The sequence below is a fragment of the Sitodiplosis mosellana genome, unplaced genomic scaffold (genome assembly GCF_009176505.1).
Source record: "Sitodiplosis mosellana isolate CC-2019 unplaced genomic scaffold, AAFC_SMos_1.0 Smas_scaffold_1, whole genome shotgun sequence".
Classification (NCBI taxonomy): domain Eukaryota; kingdom Metazoa; phylum Arthropoda; class Insecta; order Diptera; family Cecidomyiidae; genus Sitodiplosis; species Sitodiplosis mosellana.
In genome coordinates, this window is record NW_022595244.1 from 20,212,118 (window position 1) to 20,233,005 (window position 20,888).

At 36.7% G+C, this 20,888-nt stretch overlaps 1 protein-coding gene across 10 annotated transcripts in view; it reads right to left on the bottom strand.

Annotated features, from left to right (window-relative positions):
- Positions 1 to 2,385: 2,385 nt before the first annotated feature.
- The window catches only part of LOC129578884 (DEP domain-containing protein DDB_G0279099), a 47,841-nt gene continuing 29,338 nt past the window's right edge, over positions 2,386 to 20,888 (bottom strand). For 2 of the 10 annotated variants that reach the window (XM_055468129.1, XM_055468139.1), the window contains 9 exons: positions 19,091 to 19,180; positions 5,782 to 6,307; positions 4,872 to 5,697; positions 4,505 to 4,784; positions 4,171 to 4,416; positions 3,932 to 4,093; positions 3,469 to 3,848; positions 3,091 to 3,375; positions 2,386 to 3,000 (listed from right to left, as the gene is read on the bottom strand). In XM_055468129.1, coding sequence (XP_055324104.1) covers positions 2,640 to 3,000; positions 3,091 to 3,375; positions 3,469 to 3,848; positions 3,932 to 4,093; positions 4,171 to 4,416; positions 4,505 to 4,784; positions 4,872 to 5,697; positions 5,782 to 6,139 — 2,898 coding nt within the window. In that variant the 5' untranslated portion in view covers positions 6,140 to 6,307; positions 19,091 to 19,180 and the 3' untranslated portion in view covers positions 2,386 to 2,639. Of the gene's footprint in view, positions 3,001 to 3,090; positions 3,376 to 3,468; positions 3,849 to 3,931; positions 4,094 to 4,170; positions 4,417 to 4,504; positions 4,785 to 4,871; positions 5,698 to 5,781; positions 6,308 to 9,817; positions 19,181 to 20,888 lie in introns of those variants that run through there. The other 8 variants (XM_055468182.1, XM_055468156.1, XM_055468200.1 and 5 more) reach the window with 6 other exon arrangements.

Sequence of the window (20,888 nt, forward strand, 5' to 3'; positions counted from 1 at the left end):
TGTGTAAATTACCGAAGCGCATGACTTTTTTTTTTTCTTCATTTCCCTATTCCCTTTCTTTTAATTCAATTCTTCCGAATTTAGACCAGAAACGAAGCACATTATTTTTTTATTTGTTCGTCCAATCAATTTGAAAACTTTCAATTGCGTATGCAAATGTATTTCGTTTTGTTTGGTTTCACTTTTGTTTTGTTAAAATGTTGTTGATGTCTTTTTGTTTTGTTTTTTGTTTCTTTAAATATCGCATGATGAATTACATTTTTATAAAAAATATTCAATAAAACTTGGGTGCAATGTCAAAAGTATGTGTGTGTGTATGTGTATTTGGTTGTTGTTTTTTTTTTCTGTCTGAAATTTCAATCGATAGAATAGTTTACAATTTAATTTAAATTTTTATATAAGACATTCGTTTAGAATTTTTGCGGATTAAAATCAGTTGATTCAAGAATACAAAAACTAAAAGTTTCCATTGGGATTTCTCTGTCTGTTTCTCTCATTTTCTTCGATTAGAAATGATTATAAAATCAGTTAGACTTTCATTTCGCTCTCTAACTATAACGTTTTGCTTACAATGTTCATGATTTTTTGTTTTTTTGTTTTTTTGTTTGTTTGTTTGTATGTTTTTTTTCTCTTCTTTTTCAATGTTTTCTTTCTGGTTTCGATTCGTTTCATTTTGTTTACATTCAATATGTTTCGTTTATAAATTGCCAATATTTACAGCAAAAATCAATTGAGAACAAGAAAATAAATTTGACCAGCGAACGGGTATCAATCAATCATTTCTTCTGCGCCTAATCATCGCATGCGCCGGGCATGCTCTATTCAATTGATGCTCAGCACACGGCATTCATTTTGCGCTTTGTATGTTGAATGTATTTTCAACCGAAGTATAGAACAACAAAACATCCTCACCGTTCGTTAAATTTATCGATTCTGATTTGTTTGTACAACGCAATCAGAGTTAAAATTGTTTAAAATCTTCATGCTAACAAATAAGCACATTCGCGATGTGCTTGATAAAAGTGATTAGAATTTCTCATAAAATCCAACAAAAAGATCAACAATATGTTTTTTGGAAGAAAAAAAAAATCAATATGATGACTAAAATAAAGTTGAAACGTTTTTTTTTTGTTTTGCTAAAAAAAGAATAAGTTGAATAAAAAGAGGAGCAAAATAGCAACGAATCGCGCACGCGTCCATCAAAATGCGACTAGCTTATTCACTTTTTTTTTGTCTCAATTGCAATCAATTCATGTGCATTCTCAAAAATCTAATATATTTCAAATCGTACAACTAGAACTGGGTTTCATTGTGTTTAGTTTTAAGATTGATTTGGGTTTTTTTTTCTGTCTGTTTCATTTCTATTGCCATTGGTCAATTCTTTGCAGATGTGATGATTATTATATTTCATTGTTATATATTATTATGATAGTCGGTATATGCGATTTTTCATGTTCTCTTGTTAACAAGAATTCGGGTTTTCATGCAATTTTCACTGTTGTTATAATTCTTAAGTCTCTAAATGTATGCTAATAAATCTAATTCGTCAATTTATGCACGCAACATAAAACACCGCTCGAATTCAGTTCAATGAATTCATTGCCCCGCCACTTCACGTCACATTCATTGGTTGCTGGTGACGGCGTTACAATAATCGAATCAGACCGAACTGAGCCGAATAGAGACGGCATTCGAATGTCGTGCTTAGATCATAGGTCATTTCATGTAAATATAAATAGGTCTATATTTCTGTGTTCAACTAAATTGTATCATCTTCATTCAATGCTATATTCTTTTCTGCAATTTCATTCACTTTCATTTCGTCTAAATTCTATGCACTTCATGCTAAAAATATGTATTCGTCTAGGTAAAGATATAGTTGTGGGTAAAGATATAGGTATATGGATTTCTCATTCTATTGCTAAATATATATGTATAATATATATAATTCTTCGTAAAATCTACATAACTTTCCTCATATATATATATATATATATATATATATATATTCTGTGTGTTTTGTAAATAACGTATTTGTTTTGCTGCAATCAACATACAATTTCTCAATTTCCTCCTAATCGGTCCAAATTCGACGATTTTCAAAACTCAAAAAAATTCACTAATTGTGAAAAAGCACATTCGTTTAAAATGTTCATCGAAACGAGAGCAAAACGCATCGAACGCTTTTCATTCCGAATTTAAAATAATGTGAAGATAAACAAAATGAAATTAAAATCGATTTGATGCAAATTCATGAAACCATAAATAAGTAGATAACACCGTTCATCTGAAGAAAATCAAACTTCTTACAATTCCAAGAAAGATAAAAGCACCAATAGTGTACAATTTTCGTATGTTTTTTTTCCATATACATTTTTTTCATGCTTTTCTTTTTTTTTTGGTTTTTTGCATTGCTTTCAGTCGGAGAATCGATCTCGATTTTTTTTTTTTATAATCATCTAATTTGTATGTCCCGCTTTGCGCTCAATTCATTTTTTTCAATTGCAGCAATTTGGGTTGGGCAATTTTAGTGTTTGTGTTTTTGTTTTAATTCAGTTTCCATATAAATGTCTCATTCTTCAATTTTCAAGGAACTAGGTTAATGCTTGCTGAACACAATCGCTTGTTGCTCCCCCATTTTATCGAAGCCAAGTGGTTTTCTTCTTCAATTTGGTGCGTAGGGTTCGGGTGCGCGATTTCTTTGGCGGTGACGGCGATGACATATATGAATAGATGTGTGGTTGGCCAAACTGTTGATTTAACGGCGATACGCCGCCATTGTAGTAATAGCTTCCATTGCCGTTTGCAAACAAATGATTGTTGTTGTTGTTGTTGTTGTTGTTGAAATTGTGCACGGAAACATTCTCAACGTAATCGGCAGATGGTGGACGTTTTAATGGCGAAGACATTGATGATACTTCAGTTGCAAATGATAAAAATGCATCCACACCCTCTTGGTGGCGGCGAGCCTCCTCCTCTTCTCGCGTTATATCATTTTGACTGTTAACCACAAACCAAGAAAATGTATAAATTATTAATGACCCTGAACAAAAAGGAAACCATCAGCACTTTCTCACGAAATGCACTCACCTTTCTTCGCTGCTCTCATATGCTGCATCAGATGATGTGCCGTTGCTCATATTATCGCTATGATGTCTGTTATCGATGATAACTTCGGTTCCATGATTGTTCATTGAATTTGAATCGTACTTGATTTGGACTTGATGCGGTGCAATCGGTGGTGAGCTATTGCCGTTGAAATGAATAATCGGCTCAGTTTCAACTGGTATAACATTTACAGCACTTCCCGATTTGGCTCCGCCACCGGCTGAATATGTGTGATCCTCACTGGGTTTGGTTGTAATTATCGGCGTTCTAAAATGATGCAAAATCAAATAAAATTTCATTACAATTTTTCTGCAGCAAAATAAAGAAACGCAAAAACGAATAGATTCTATTTCAATTTACCCAGTTTGAAATGTTTCCGAGAAGAATTTCGGTCCATGTTTAAGTGCAAGCATTGCAGTAGCTGCATTGACATCATCAATACTATCAACGCCCCAATCACGTGCAATACGTTCAACATTGCGTTCGTCCATCGGATGCATGACATGCTCGTGATTCGTGTGAATTCCATGCGTTGTGGTCACAATCACACTATCACCGTTCGCATGACCGTATTCGCCATTGCCATTGTGGATCTGGTAATTTTTATCGGCGATCAAGTTCGAAATGACTTCGGTGGTATTGTTACTGGCAGGTATCTTAACACTATTTCCGTTTTGCATGTTCGCCATGAATTTGGACAAACGTGGGAACAGCTCTGCATCCAATGGCCGCTTATTCGACTGTAATATCGCGACAAAAAGAGGTGTTAGTAAGTATATCGTTCGTTTTCCGACGTCGCAACAATTTCTATTGACAAAATTACCTTAAGTGATGGACTTTCCGGTGAAATTGGAGTATTTTTCAATGAAGCTGTCGCTTTTTCCATTGCAGATGTGTTTGGGTGGTAGGATGAGCGAGTCAAGGCAATAATTAAATTTTGTTTGTATTGTTGTTCCACACGCCATAGTGAACCTTTGCCCATATTCTGTTCGAAACCATCAATCAAGATGAATGAGTAAATCATCATTTGAAACCAGGTATTTGATCAATTTTGTAACTTACCGGTGCCTTTTCAACTTTCTGGAAGCATTTGTTTAGCGATAAATTGTGACGAACGCTGTTCTTCCATCCAGTTGGTGCGGTCTTGAAGTACGGGTAATGCTTAACGATCCATGCATAAATCTCTTTCACTGGAAGTGCCTTTTCCTTAGCATCTTCGATCGCTAAGAATATCAACGAACTGAAGCTCAATGGGGGTTTGTTGTTGGTATGAATGAATGGATCGTATGGAACGTTGTTTGGCTTGGGCTTTAAATGAACAAAACAAAATGCAATCAATACACAGTTGCTGCAAAATTCTGGAATGGTTTTGTGTGTGTGTGTGTGTGAAACTCACTTGATTCTGCGCCGAGTTTGGTGATACCAATGGCAATGGAACGGTCGATTGAGACAATGATATGCCACTTGGTGATTGTGCTGTTGAAGTGGATAGTTTCTGTGGGGCAGCCGGTTGTTGTTGCAATTTTGGGCTACTAATCGGCGTAACATACTCATCCGAATGACGATCGGTTTCGTTGCCATGGTAAATGCGATGGTTTGTATTCGATACTAAATTTATTGCTGAGTGCGGATATTCGTTTTCAACAATAACCGTTTCATGCTCGTACTTTGCAGGGCTAATAGCATCGAAATGGAAATAGAAAAACAACAATTGGAATGATGCATTACGTGGTGAAACAAATGAATGTAATGAAATGCCGTACCTGTATTCCTTTTGCATTGGTATGGTGTAGATCGTCGTCGTTGGTGTACTGATGGACATAAGAGTTGTTGGCGACGAAATTTGAGCTTCTTGACTGGAATTTGCGATTGAAGTTGTCGTCAATGTGGTGGTTATGGTATCACTGTTCAATGCATTCATGGCCTTAATGTACTTCTTATGGAAGTGTGTATGCGGTGTAGATGCGGACAACGTGGATGAGTGTATGCTCGATTGTTGTGTGGAAATGGCTTTGATAACATTGGTAGCGCCATTTGCGGTAGTGCCATTGTTTGTTGACACGATCACTGGATTTGAGTTGCTTAATGGAGACGATGTATTTGGTATGATAGTTGACTTTTGCGGTAAATTCGACAGTGTTTTGTATTCGACAACCGAACTACCGCTGGGGCTTAGGTGAATAATGTTTGCGGCGGGCGGCACCTGATTATGATTTGAATTTTCACGATTTTTCTGGATCGTATTATTGTTTGCATCGTCAATATCTTCATTCTCAACTGTGTTGTTGTCACGTTCATGGCCTGTCGTTGCAAACGATTTTGGTGTCGTCCTTACACTTCTATAAATGCTGCTGCTGCCGCTGCTGCTGCTGCTGCCTTGCTCCGAGCCCGAATTTACTGAAGAGGCATTGTCTTCTGATACACCTGAATCGTCAACGAAATCACTGGTCGGCGTTACGGCACCCGAACTCGACGATTTACTACTCATTGCTTGCTGTGATTGCGGCTTTGTTGATGCGTTGTCAGTTACTATTTTCAAGTGATTGTTATTCATGTGCTTAACATTTGGAGGACACGATATATTTATACCTAATTCATTGAAAATTTCACCGTTAGTTCAGTTGACTAAATACGAAATCAAATCAAATCGAGTGATGTTTAAATTTATAATACCTTTAAGTAGATTCTTATCATGTAGCCAGGTCAACGAAGTTAACTCTTCGTCGGTACCATTGTTTGATGATGTTGTCGTTTTGCCGTTGCGGCTATGGTCAATTTCCATGGGTTCACTCGTCACCAGAACCACTTTGGTGCTTCCGTTTTGTTGTCCATTGATGTATGGAACAGCAGCGGTTGAACTTGCATTCGTGCTCATTATCGTTGTAGAATCCTTAATGTGATTCTGTTGTAGCAATAATAGTTTTGAAGCTGGCATTTTAGATGCGCCTAACACAATGCTTGTGCTCGATTTGGACAATTGAATTGAAATTGGACTCGATATGGTTTTTGGTTGCTTCGATGAGAATTGCATTAAATGCCGTTGATATGGATTTCGGAGAACCGCATGACTTTACAATGCGCCAATGTCACACATGAAGAATGTGACACAACTGTGATCAATTTCAATTTACTGTCGTTTTAATTTCCCTTTCTCCTGCGAATATCACTCAAATCGAAGAATGATGGAAGTCTGCAACTTCTGTGAAAATACAAACAGAACAAATTGTTACGTTAATTAAATAATTCTTTCGACCTTGTTCAAAATTTCCCTATCAATATCGTCTTAAATATTAACATTATATTTTTAGACTTGCTTGTTAGAAGTTTAAAAAAAACAAACGCTTGTTCGCCATGTTTGTGATTTTTAAGCCGTGAATATTAATTGGTTCTGTTGAAGCTTGATATGTGCCTATTGCATATCGCCTATCGAACAATATTGAAGAGCAGAGAAAATGAGTAGCAGAAAAAAAAAAAATATATGTATGGGCAACATAGCAACAGACCAAACGAAAACAAAACCAAACACAATGAATATTAATAGACGACCCTACGCTTTCCATTTCATTTTTTGTTGTGCATGACGAAAACCAACGGCAACAAAATGTTGTTTACTACCATTAAAATGGAGCACCTATATGTGAATCGAATGCTTTATTATGGATAAGTAAGTCATAAATACGGATTGTGGAAGAAATTGGTGCGGCTTTGTTAGCAGCAGCAGCAGCAGTTCAAATTTTTTTTACATGTTCTTCGATTCTATTGGTAATTATTATGTAAAGACTTCGGGGCAAATGTGCATGTTGTCGTAATAACACGTGAAGACCGTCGAGTTGCATTCATCGAGTGTACGATAAACGACGAAACACCATCGGATATACACTTTTAAAGTGTTGAAGAAATAGTTTTGGTCATGGATTTGGGTTCGTTGCGATGCAACTTCCAAATGCAAACCAACGAAATGGAGAACAACAACCGAAAACCACAGTTAAAAATAACATTCAGGCAAATGCGAAACAATCGTTGCCAGCACCACCACCACCATCACCACCACTGCCGATAGCACTGCCGCCACCGCAAAGAAGCACAACGACAACAATGAAAATTCAATCCATTCTATTGACTTTTGCATTATGTAAGTCAAGTCGATCCGTCAAGTTATCATCGAGTTGTTCCGTCCTTAAACCGATCTACTTGAGGCGAGAGATACAGAACATTGTTGATATCGATTTCGTTTTGTGTACCACGCTCCAAGGCAACGGAGGTTACTCTGAATGGCACGAATATCCATATGAAAAAAAAACTCTTTGCATTCAATTAAAAAAACATATCAAAAGCAAATATTTATTTTTTAAGTAAAAGAGCATCATGAAAAATGCTCGATACATAAATATTGGCCGATGGATGGGATACTTTATTTTGTTTGCTCTAAATTGACATAAATTTCGCAATTGAAGTTGATTGTTACATGTTTGGCAGTCGTGTGTGTGTGTGTGTGTGTTTTCTCTCGTCTTCAACATAACTTGCCAAACTTTGTATGAAATGTTGCCGAGTTCATGGACATTAGTGGAAAAATAGTTGAGCAAAGAACGGCAATAAATGGAATGCGACACGTTTTATGACTTTCAAAGTCTGATTTTTCAAAACTAAAAGTTTTGCTGATTTTTTTTTTCAGAAAAAATTCTATAATGTACAGCAATAAAATTCTATGATCGCAAATCATCGCTAATGGTTCATGAGTGCTAAAAGAATCTAATGGATTTTGACAATTTTTCGTGCCGACCGAGTGTGTGTGTGAGAGAATGCAATTAAACCGCATTTACTTTAAAAATGCCATTGGTAAAATATGTTGTGCGGTTGATAATGCACTTGCGACGCGACGGCAGTGGATATCGCTGACGTAGCCGAGAACGGAGGCTGTGTATACACTATACACTGTACAGCAAACTGCCAGAGCATCGTGAATGCCAAATTGTAAATAGCAAAACTACATCCGAATAATGTTCATAGAAAAACCTCCGTGTTCCAGCTGCTGTGTGGCATTGACAAAATTTAATTAAAGTTGTGGGTGGGCGATTGGATGGATGCACTCAATAAATTCGATTGCAATGAACACCGAAAGCTTTCGACCCCATGAACTATCAAATACTTCGTTTTTTTCTCTCTTTCTCTCCACGACATTTCAATATTGAGATTGCGTGTAAGAAACAATTTTAATGGTTTCACCAAATGAGCCATTCATTTATTTTGCGCAATGCATTTCATCGATTGCTACAATTACAACAATAATCTATTATTTCGAATCGAATGCAAAATGAATGTTTCTCCTTCTTTCGCCGTCCAGCATCAATCAAAGCGCAAATATTGATCAAAATCATGTTGAATGTTAATCGAATTTTATGCTGCAATTCAGCTGCAAATAAATTGCTCGTCGAATGCAATTTATTCTGTAGCTGGGTCATATTGTATGTCACAGCTAACAAGATAACGCATTATTTTCTGTTCATTAAATCAAGAACTTTCTACGTAGCTAAAGCTTCATCGCTGCCGTTTTTTTTCTTATCTTTTCTTTTATTCCTTCGTTTGTCACATGGAAACGTGGAAATTGCCTTCATTGTTCTGCCAACATGCATTTTTTCCCTCGCAGCACTTCAAGTAGACGTTTGTTGTTTCATTGTTATTATTATTATTATCATTCTTGTGTGGTGAAAGCCGAAGGCTTCTCCATAAATCTGAAGAGAAGGAGAAAAAGTGCACCCAGATAGTGCGACAAGCAATTTAGCAAAACATTCTGACAGCTAACAACTTTTCACTGGTAAAACTAGATAGTTGTGGGTGATTTCGAGAGCGAACAGCAATGATAACGATGGAGAGAGTGCGAAAGGACAAAAAATGTGGAAAACTGAAATCCTTCATCCTATAAAATGCTTGAAGAGAACGAAGCAAAGAAATTTTAATGCGCCGCTTGTGGATTGTGGAAAGGCTGTGAATATATACTTGCTGTGTAACAATGGAAACGCATTTCGTACACACACACACACACACACGACAGCATGACGAACACAGGAATAAGTGCCGTTATTCAGTTTCAATTTAACCGTCAATTTGTGTTCTTCTTTTCATTCCTCTCTACTTCGTTCTGTTGTCAATTTCACAGTGAAACATTAGCATGCATTTCATTCAGCTAACGTCGTCATGGTTACAAGCCAAACAGAAAAAAAAACGTCCACGAAAATTGTACACACAATTTTCAATAAATCGCTTCATCGCAACGAACCATTTCAAAACCCCCAATGAAATGAGAACGATGTCATAACTAGTGCACACACTCACTGAACGTGTCAAATGCTCGTCTATTCGATCAGAATAAAAATGATAGGGAAATGATATGATGGCTGTGTAACGAATTGTCGGAACTGTATGTACAGTACAACGGTATGAATTTTCATTTACATGAAATGGAATCAAGCTGAAACAAAAGCACCGTCGCCTGGCCGTTGCTATGTTTGCCATCGGTGGTTGTTTTGTTGATGTGGATACTTGAACCGAAACATTTCCATTTTTTTTCTCCATTGTTAGCTACTCGAGATGTTGTTTGCCGAACGTCCTTGAAAAATATAATCCATTTGGTGGACACTGACAGTGTGCGAATTGTGGTATACACAACACGAAGAAGAAAATTTAAATGATGAACGGATGCAAAATGACTTACACTAATTAAAGATGTGCTCTTCTAAGCACAAATTCTACGAAAGAGCAACAACACAATGTAGCACGAGTGGATATACCGAGGGATTATTTTGATTGTACATCATAAAAAATTACAGCCCCATCATCACCATAACCACCGCATATTTCCGGAAAATCAATGGGCTTCGCCCTGCTTAATCGAGATAATAATTTCTTTTTAGAGGAATCCTTTTTGCCTTTCTGTTTATTTGAACTTGATTCACAATTATATGGATAGAAATAAGCGCTTATTCTGAATACAACCGGAAATAAGAACCACGTAATTGAACAAGTCGATTATCCCTTTCCAGCATGATGATACAAAAACAAATTAGCCTTTATTAACGTGAGCATTAACGTCCTATCAGCATCAAGCACTGTGTGGCGTAGGTGGGTTTTGTAGTATAAACACACGCACACAATTTGTTTTTTTGGATAGCCTTGAAATAAGATTTCCTTGTGGTTTAACTTTTAATCAATTCGTTGTGACGGTAAAAACACTTTTAAAACAATAATTCTTTTTTTTTTTTTTGTAATATCAAGACAAAAAAATCAAAACTCACAAATATGATGGATGAGAGAATATTTTGCCACAATTGCGATCGACCAAAAAATCAAACTGTCTTAATTCACAGTGAAACGTACAAAATTTTCCATAGCAAACGAACGAATACAACTTTAACTATATTTATCGTTTCACATCATTTGAGTTACGCATTTTACGTTTATTCTCGATATTTTGCATTATTAAATTTTTTCGCCGTTTGTTTTTTGTTTTGTTCGTTTTTGCTCTATGTCTCTCTCTCTCTTTCTCTCTTTCTCTCTTTCTCACATTTACAACTGACGAATTTTGTGTCGAGTGTGTTACCTTGAACGCAATCTTTGGCTGCGTTGTCAGTGCGATAGAGCAAACAATGCGCAACTATAGTGTACACTTAATGACAACTGCTTGCAAACTGAACACAACAGAATCGAAATGCTGTGTACTGGTGCAAGCTATCTGTGCTTGCTGTTGCTGTCTCACTGTCGGGTTAGAAGACAGAGCTTTCGATACACATTCGACTGGTATTGTTGGATCGAACACACGCTCCGCACACAATCGCACACATATCCGCCTTCCGCTTGTGTACGGTCGGCTCTTTTGCACACAGAACACTCAATTTAGAATGCCGCATCTTCGGCGCCTGTGGGATAAAATGAGATAAAAACAGCACACTCGCTCAATTTGCGCAACTTATACTACTTACTATATACTTTCAATATATAAACATATATATCTATCACTCTGAATGCTACGAACAGAGTATAGCGAATCGACAGCTTTCTGTCTCATTTCGTTTTGTATACAAACAACATCAATCAATGCAAAGAAGAAGAAGAAGAAGAAGAAGAAAAAAACGGCGTTCGGTTATATTCAAACCAGTGCAAGCGCACAACGGAAAAGGATAAAATGTGACGCTGTGTGCTTTTGATCGTTGCTGTTGTTGTTGTTGTTGTTGTGCCGTCGATGACGACGGCATCCTGAAATTGTTACGAAATCAAACCAAATGACGTCATTAATATTTGTTATGCATTCGGTGGATGGATGGATGGTTAGTTGGATGGAGTGTGTGGTGTGTATATGTGCGTGTGTGTGTTTGTGTTACATTGAGAAGGACTCGCGTTCGTAATTCGACTCCACGTGATTGTATTATGGGTTGGCGTACGGCTGAGAAATTATGTGCGCTTTGCGTGGGTTTTGTGTTCAATTGAGTGCAAAAAAGGGAGAGTGTGAGTAAATCAACGAGATGTACTCATCAGGCGCGCTGTCCCCGCTTCACCATAACTAAAATGGCTAAAGGATTAACACACAAACATTTTTTTTTCATCACTAAGCCAATACTGTGACGTTATTGACAGTATGCTATCGCGTTATGTGTTTATTTACGTCATTACTCGTTGAATTTCGATTATTTTGGACCGAATGCAAGCAGACACATCTTTGTACGAGCATCATTGTAATTCATCATTTTCAGTCGACTGTACGCTGCCTTTAAAAGCGATTTATTTTTCGCTCTATTCTTTTCAATTTGATGCAGTGTATTTTAAGAACTTAAGCGAGTCAGAGATTTCACTAAGATAGACCTAAAAATAGTAAATGAGAATTCGTCACAATGGATATTCATCGAGAAAAAAATACGCGCATTCGCTCTGCTTGCATCTTCAGCTCGCAAGATGTTGGGTTAATGTAATTGGCTTTTTTTTGGCGATGATGATTCGCGCCATCAAGAGTGATTTCGTATGCGTAATTTGAAATATTTTTCAATTCGTCTTGCGTAATCATATCATTTCATCATGTGTTGTGTATTATTTCTTTTCCAGTCGTCAACATCAATTTTCTCAAACTTGCAATTTGGTCGACGTCGACGTGTGGCATCGCATCGAATTACGATTTCATAATGTGTTCGTTTGCAAAGTATCTCAAATTGCACGTAAGGCCAAACGTTAAACTTTATCAACATATCCATTTTTTTTTCATCCTTCCACGGAATTCTTGGTCGTGGAATACTTTTTGTCATTGTTTTGCATTGAATGTCCTTGTGAACGATGGCGAATAAATTACACCGAAATTGTTCGCAAAGACGAACTTAATAACGATGTAGAATTTTCGAAGAGATGGAATGATAATAATGGCAGCGTTGGGTGGAACATGAACGGAAATCTGTTATTCAAAAAACTTCATCCGATTTGGAATTTAAAGTAAACGATTTGCGATTGTAAACAAACGAAACGGGGTCCAAGTAATACTTTACGAATTGAATTCAGTTGTTAAAAGTTTTTTATGCAAATATATGAGGTGCAAAACTTATCGCACACCATGCACGCCACAATTGCCGTCGGTTGGGGCGCCTTCACACACACACACAGTGAAAGAGATGACAGGGAAAAAAGTGGTCGGAATATTTTTGCACGTGAAAATTCGCATACTCATAAGCTCTTTATCACGTACCACGTGAATCGCAATACTCAATGATATTTATTCTACCAGCTACACACATTCCAAATAGCCGACAGCACTGAATGACATTTTCATGGAAAATAACACACTAGAACACCCGAAACAAATGAATATGTAGGAAATTCGAGTGCTAGCCGAAGCGTGAGTCTTCTGTTTTGTTTTCTTTTTTCTCGTTCACCGAATCCTTTTGGCAGTTCACATTCTTTTGCGCATTTTCTCCCGAACACATCGTCGACGACAACATTTCATGAATATTAACGATATAGTGTTCGCACAGTGATATCAGTGGCTTATTTTCATTATTTCGTCTGATATTTTGCAGCACATTCTCTTCGTATATGGGGTGAACTCACAAAAGAGCTTTGAATAATTCCATTTCGCAAATATTTCAGAACAATCCATTCAGTCAGGAGAAGAAACGAAGTTCTTGAACCGGCGACTGTGAAAACAGTTGCGCTGTGTGTGTTCATGCTTACGGTTATCGAATGGATGAAAACGTGTCTAAAATTTCTTTGAAATGACCAAAAATGGTGTTGTGATCGCTACTGAACCCGTTGTTTCGTCTAGGAAAACTCCGATTTGGTTCAAAAGAAAAAGTTCACGTGGTATTGCCCACGGAAATTGTGACAAATGAATGTACATTCCTTGATCATTTTGCAATCAAATAATCCACTGGGGAGATAAACATTCAGTTGGCTCGCATTTCTAATGAATAATTCCATTATTAGCACAGCACATAACAGAGCAAATATTTGCACAGGGAACACAAATGACCGATTTGCTGCGGTTTCGTTCGGTCGTTTGTTTGCTTTGAACATACAATAAGCAAACGATCTATTGTATACTATCAAAAACCTGTATTTTGGTTTAAACGGCTTGGTGTCGACAGAACTTTTTCACGCACATTTCACTTTCAACCACAAAACAACTCCGTTCGATGTGGCATTTGTGACAGTTTCGACGATGACGAAAAAAAATTAGTGCACAGAATTTCATAGCTCGTCCAACATTTCGATATTTTGAGATAGAGTGTTTGATGTTTTTAGATACGAGATTAAAATACTTTCGACTTCCGAGAGACTCTCCCATCCTTGGAAAACATAAAAATTGATTTCTTTTTCCTTCTGCTTCTCCCCAGTTGAATAAAAATGACACACTAGTGAAAACAATAAAGAAATCCAACGCATTTCAACAATGTTTTCATTTTGGTTGTCTCAATTTTTCTCGCTGCTTCCTACCACCCACGCGACTTTTTATTTCATTACATTCCTCTAAAGACCTACATTTATCTTAGGAATGAATATTTTGTCGCCAAGATGTTCCGCTCGGAGATGTTGCAGAAGAAGAAATGAAAAATAGATATTCTTTTAATTTATGAATCGCATTCGTTTTTGAATAAAATTCACTCGGCTTGTTTCCAGTGGCAACACAACAGTCGAACATAAATGAGAATTTCCCTAATTTGCGTCACTATTTGTATACAAATCTCAAATCTACCTCGGCTGATCTGACGATTTGTTTGGCGGCCGAAAAAAAATGTATGTATAGCGATTTATTGCACAAAACTAACGGATGGCCGAACAAACAAACCGACTGCGAAATACGGTTGTTTTACATGCGATGGAGAAGATGTAGCGTCTGATGAAAACCGATACGATACACAAATAAAGAAATTAATTTGTCTAATTATTTATTTTCGGTTTTATTCAACGAATTCATCTAAATTTAGCGAATTTTATTTAACGTGAATGAAGCCGGATTTTATGTTCTGTATATCGTGGTTTACTTTATTCACAAATGCACGCTATAAAAATCGGTAAAAATGGAACGCACACGTTCTTCATTTTTCATTAATATTTTAATGCGGTTCTGTACAGAATTTCAAAAACGATTGCGATTCTGTGTCGTTTTCAATTGATTCGATCGCGAGTTTGTCAACTAAAATTGCCTCGATTTTCTGAATATAAAATAAAATTACGTGCAAAAAACAGTGTGTTGATCTTAAGCATAATTGCGTTAGAGATTCTCGTTGTTCTCGGCCTTTCGATGTGTTTGCATCGAGAAAAAAAGCGTTTGAAACAAAACAAAACCGAAAAAAAATGAATAGAATTACGCAAATCCGAATGCCTTCAAAATAGTTGATTGAGAAGTGGATGTCATTGGATCGCCGTTAGAAAAAGACGCTGATGTAGTGCGAATACGGCTCTATGAAACTTTGTTGCGACGGGCTTTTTTTCTCTCATTCTATTTGCAGCTCAAAACCGACATACACATACACACACACACACAACCGAGCACTGAGAATTCAAGCCATTTAATTATGCGAAGCGTTTAATGAGGCGAATCAAACTGGTGGATTTATTTCATAAATATGTGAGGACTTAATACATCGATTAAATAAATGCGTACGAAAGTCGCTTGATGAAAATGAATGAATGCCATACGCTTTAGCACAGAGCCCAGCTGTGGCACGGTGAAACCCATTAAAATAAATTAAATGTCAACATTTGTTGCTCTGACCGCCGAAATGCATTGAAATATCAAGAAAAATCTTTCGCTAAATTCATGCGCTCGCTACATTTTAATTAAACGATTTGCCTCCATAAGCTCTCTCGAATAGTTTATTTTTCTGTTTGCGTTCCTCGGCTACGGCTGATATTTCGAAGCAAGCACCGAAAATAGTTTTCGAGAAGCTGCAGCCGATTGTCAAGCTTGACATAGAAAAATAATGAAATCATGATGTAAAACATCATCGCCGCAACTTGATTAGATATTGATTTTGTACAGTTTGCATCTTGTACGCAATAACAACAAATAGATGTGATTGAGCGCGATCAGTGGCTGATGCTTACGGCTTCTGCAGTAGATAGATAGAGAAATATGCGGCGGCCGACAATCAAATCAACTAAATCATTATTTCATATCGTAATCAAAATTATTTCAAAGCAAAAATAAATATCAAATGGTCAAAATTGATGTCAGGGTTAAGTGTGATGCGCGAAAATCGTCGATATATACTCATTACACAAACCGACAAAATATTCACGTCGCATCCAGTGAATGTTTACTTGCAAATGTGCGGCAAGTACAATGTTTTCTGAATCGAAACGAATCGAAATGGCAAGAAATGTGAGCGACTTTGCGTTTGTTACTGCTGTGACGACGACGACAGCGACAACCACGACGGTGAGCGCGAAAGGGATGGCAATTGGACGCAAAATTAATGCATTTGTATTTTTTTAGTGGCCATTTCATATGGCAACAGCAACAAAACAACACACGGCGATAAGTAAAAATGTTCGGACTGTTCATGTGTTTAATGGCATCAATTCGATTCTGTCCGTAAATCAATAACAATGAACATGCAATCGCGTGCGAGCGAAGGAGATGGTAAGTGAGAAAAGCACACAAACTCACACTGATTACGGAGCTATTACTTATTTGAATTTATGCACCTCAATGCATGCCGCACACAACGATACACCGCTAACGGTTTAATTGTAATCTCCGCTGCGGCCATTCAGTGTGCTTCACACTGTATGCTGTGCTGTGTTGTGCTTCGGTTTGTTGTTGTTTCTTTTTTTTTCCATTTTTATTTGCGCTGTTTAGAGACATAAATTGAAATAGAAACGAAAAGAAAGACGTGCATCCGGTGTTGATAGCGACGCTGTTTGTTTATCGGCTGTTGCACGAGAAAATGGCAAAAAAATACAAACATATCAAGTGAATGTCATCTTCCAAATTATACGTCGTGATGATGAATTGTGGAAACGAAATTAGCAAATATCTGTTTGCTATTTTGATATTTGACCGTCCCGATTTGCATTTACATATTCATTATTCGGAGGAAACTCGATGCGTCTATGCTGTTCATCTTCTCTTTTTTCGTCGTAATTCGTTGGTCGTTTCACATGTGAAATTGGATTTTTCTGTTTCGGCTATGTGGTTATCAATCATCTTTTGTGGAGATCGCATTATTATCGCTTGACAGGCGTACAACTCAATCACTGAAGCTTGCAAAAAGTCTATTATTCAGCACACAGAAAATTAAAGGCATATTTTGGCCTTGGTATATCTTGATTCGATTCCGAAATTTCTTCCCAATTTGTCAAAATCGCATGACATGGCTTGTGCATCGCATTTCAAAAACTCGTTGTGATTCAACGACTGTGAAGGTTTCAGGCTCAATCACAGCAAAGAAACAACATATTGACGGGACTTGACGAATTATGAAATGCGGATGTATGCCAACAAAAAAAAAATATGCGGATGCACTGCACATAGACAAAAGGATCGCCCAATTCAATGAATGCTCCTATTCGGAATCAACGCGTTCCGATTGAATAAGTAAACTGAACTAATGATTTGAAGATTAGAATTGAAATTGCACAACACACATTGTCACCATATATTTGCAACATTGTTTGGATTTTGTTTAGGTCTATTTTGAGATTTAAATAGCGTCACCTCTTTGTATCATATGAACCATGTGCCATAATAAGCGATGGAATCTTCTGATTTGTTACTTATACAAATCAAGTAGATAAGCTCACAATAAGTGAGCGATAGAATTGTTGCATCCAATTGCAGCTTATTCGATGGAAACTACAACATTTCGAAAATTGCTTTGGAAAACCTCACTTCGACGCAACAACATTGTTGCTAGCAGTTCGAAAACAAAGACGCTTTCTCGATTCCACTTAAGACACGGTTTCATTTTGACTTAGATTGACCTTGCCGCTACTATCATAGAGTAGCTCTCGATTTGGTTTCAGGTGGCGCTGTCAATTTCAATAGCCAAACAATGTTTCTAATCCTAACTGATATTTGTACAAACAATTATACATCAAAAAAAAAGTTATCAATTTTTATCGAAGAAAGCGGATGTTATCTCTGAATGTATTCGAGACAGACACGTTTATTTCGTTTTTTGTTGTCTTGCAACGAAATCTCCTCTGTCGTTTTTTGCTAACAATTTTACAAACATTCGATTGCGATTGTATACACAATATCAAGTGTGAATTGAATTATTTAACGACTACTAAAAACAAACCTCCGAAATGGAATGAAAAAAAAGCCTGCGTTTCTATATCATAGCAATTCATCAACAAAAGAAGTTGCGATAAGAAATAAGCGCAGTGCCTCAACAATTTATGGCCACAATGAATAGTGTATGGAGACGCTGGCGCAAAAACAATGAAAAACAAACGGGAAAAGGAGAGAAACCGATTTCAGCACCTATGATGCGACAGAGACGGGAACTCAAAAGATCGAGATAGGGCGAACATGTCTTTACGAAATTTGCTGAATTGTATTCTTATTGCTAGGCATGGCGTCAAACCGGGCCCAAATCAACAATCTGACGGAATTGCTATCTTATCACTTTGTCCTATGAAAACCGTTTCATTTTACTTTGAGGTAATCAACTATTAAATTGTGATATTTTAAGCGAATAAATCACGTGTTCAATATGTTTGATGACACTGTGTATTGATATAGCATTTGACGCATTTTTCAATTGAATGCCCTTTCCTAACTCGCCCTTCTTCTCATTTTGTATTTTCAGTGTGTGGCGTTTGGTCGAGTTTCTTGACAATATCCTTTTTTTTTTAAACGAGTCTGCCTTATTTTCATTGTCCGCTTGGTGCTTATTTTACGTTTTATCATTGATTTTTTTGCGCTCACACGAATGATTGATTTTCGATAACAATACTTTGGCACACTATCGGAAGTGTTACGGAAAATTGAATGGCGACATTGTAATCGTTTTGCAACTTTTATCGACACACTCGATTACTTCACGATGTTCGACTTTATTCTCAATCGAATATTTATTGCGGCCCATTCTGTAAACCAGATGATGGTGAGGGGGAGACGCGTGTCGTTATGCGATAGTGATTCAGTAACTGATGGTAGGAAATACCAATCAATTTAATCACCTATCAAACATATTCTTTCATCTCTCTTTTTCTCTTTTCCACCACCTTCTTTCTGCCAAATTTTTCATTCATCGAATTTTCCCCGTTTCGATTACATATTCAATAAATATTAAATAAATGCTGTTCGAAATGCATGGCAATAAATTTCAAGTGCATTTGAAATGTTTCGCAGCATTCACGTGATGTATCTGGCGTCGGCCAATCGTTAAGAGATTGATATTTTAATTAAATTCACCATAAAACCGCAAATGTCGCTGGGGAAAAGTCCTTATTCGCTTATATTGAAACCAAAATCGTTTTATTTTCAATCAATACTCACATAAAATGGTCGATATGAGCATCCTCTTTCCACCGTAACGTAATGGATTTGTCCGGATTTTTTTTCTGTTTCAATTTATAAATGCTTTTCCTGCAAAACGAAAGCAAAAAAAACAGAACATTAAAACACATGGAAATTGACGTGTCAACAAAAAAACTAGAATGAAATTTCAATTTGCATAATTCGAAATCGGTTTCATTGCCTTCGTATTTACGCTTGTATTGAATTGTAAAGCAGTAAGTAGAAGCTAAACAAAGTGACTAAAAATAAACACAGAGCATTTATTCCTGAAAAAGCAAGCAATTGTTGGATTTTTGCGATAGTTTTGTAAAGTCCGGATTCCACATAAAAAACGATCGTTTCGGTAAGAATAAGGAGCAGAATATTGTACTTCCAAATAAATTTTGAACAGAAAAAGAATCGAAAATATTTAACAGCCGTAAAAATTGTGTAGAAACGTCAGTAGGCTTAAGATATTGATGAAATTGCCATGACTCCTGATTAAAACGCGTCTCTGTCGTTTTTCTTTTTGTTGTTGTTTTGAATATTCTTAGATGTTCCGTAGGCCGAATTAAAAATAGTATTTTATTGCAAACGAGAGAGAAATTCGTTGGCAGTAATCTCTGCAGAGCGTATTTTGTGCCGAGTTGCCAACAAATATCATGTCAACGGAAAGAATAGCCGAAACATATAGTGGCAACAATAGAGAAAAATGCCACATTATACAAACAACAACAAGAGCGCAGCGCAGTACGGTACACCGCGATTTTATTGGCGTCTATGTCTAAAAATACGATTCGGACAAGCATTGAGCGAGCGGCGCAAGTAGATTAAACGTTTTAAATTTGTTCATTGTTTCTATTTTCTGTTTATGTTTCATTTCATGTGTGTGTGTGTGTGGACGTGTACATCGAACAAAATTAAATCTAATCGAATTGCATCGAGGAATTTAAAATTGCTGCTTCAACGAAATAGAAAATGACAATCAAAGCGACCGAAAAAAAAGAGACTTTAGTTGAACATTCTTCTCAGCCGAGCCTACGAGAATCGTTTGAAACGCAAACCGTTTCATTTTGAACCAAGCGGGTAAAAAATGCATTCGCTCAAAATTCGATTTAATTAAACTGTGTTGAAAACCATATTGTCTTCATGCGATGCGATGTGCAATGCAATGACGCCAATCACTTCATACGCACATTCCATACGAATACAAATGTAACTGCCAAATCCGAACATGTTTAGATCTCTTCACAACTATTTAGTGTGCGGTTTGTCTTTAAATAATCAACAATTCGAGAGTAAAAAAGAAACTCAGAATTCTAACTACTTAGCTCACTAAAATTACATAATGTAAATGTAACGTGTGGATCGTTCATTTAATCAGAAATTCCTTGAAATCAATTTTAATCGTAAATTTAGTCCGTTTGGTGTGCGCCGCTTGTGTGAAATGGAAACGGCGATCGATATAATTGTGCAGGCCTCTATTCGATCAAAGAAACAACAATATATTTACTGTGCAGTGCAATATCTGATAAAGTTTATCAGCATAGAAATAGAAACTATTTGTTCTTGTTTCCAATTGAATTCGTTTGCTTTACACTTTCGATTTGGACCAGTGGTCTATTATGAAATGGCATCGATTTAATTATAGTGGAAATAATGGACTTAGTTAGCACTTTCGTTGAGTGTTCGACGATGCGAAGAACGGAATCAATTCCCAGTTTTTTTTTCATTGTTGTGCCATTTCAACTAACGACAATCAATAATTATTTCTAACGACGTCAGACGCGTTTCCGTA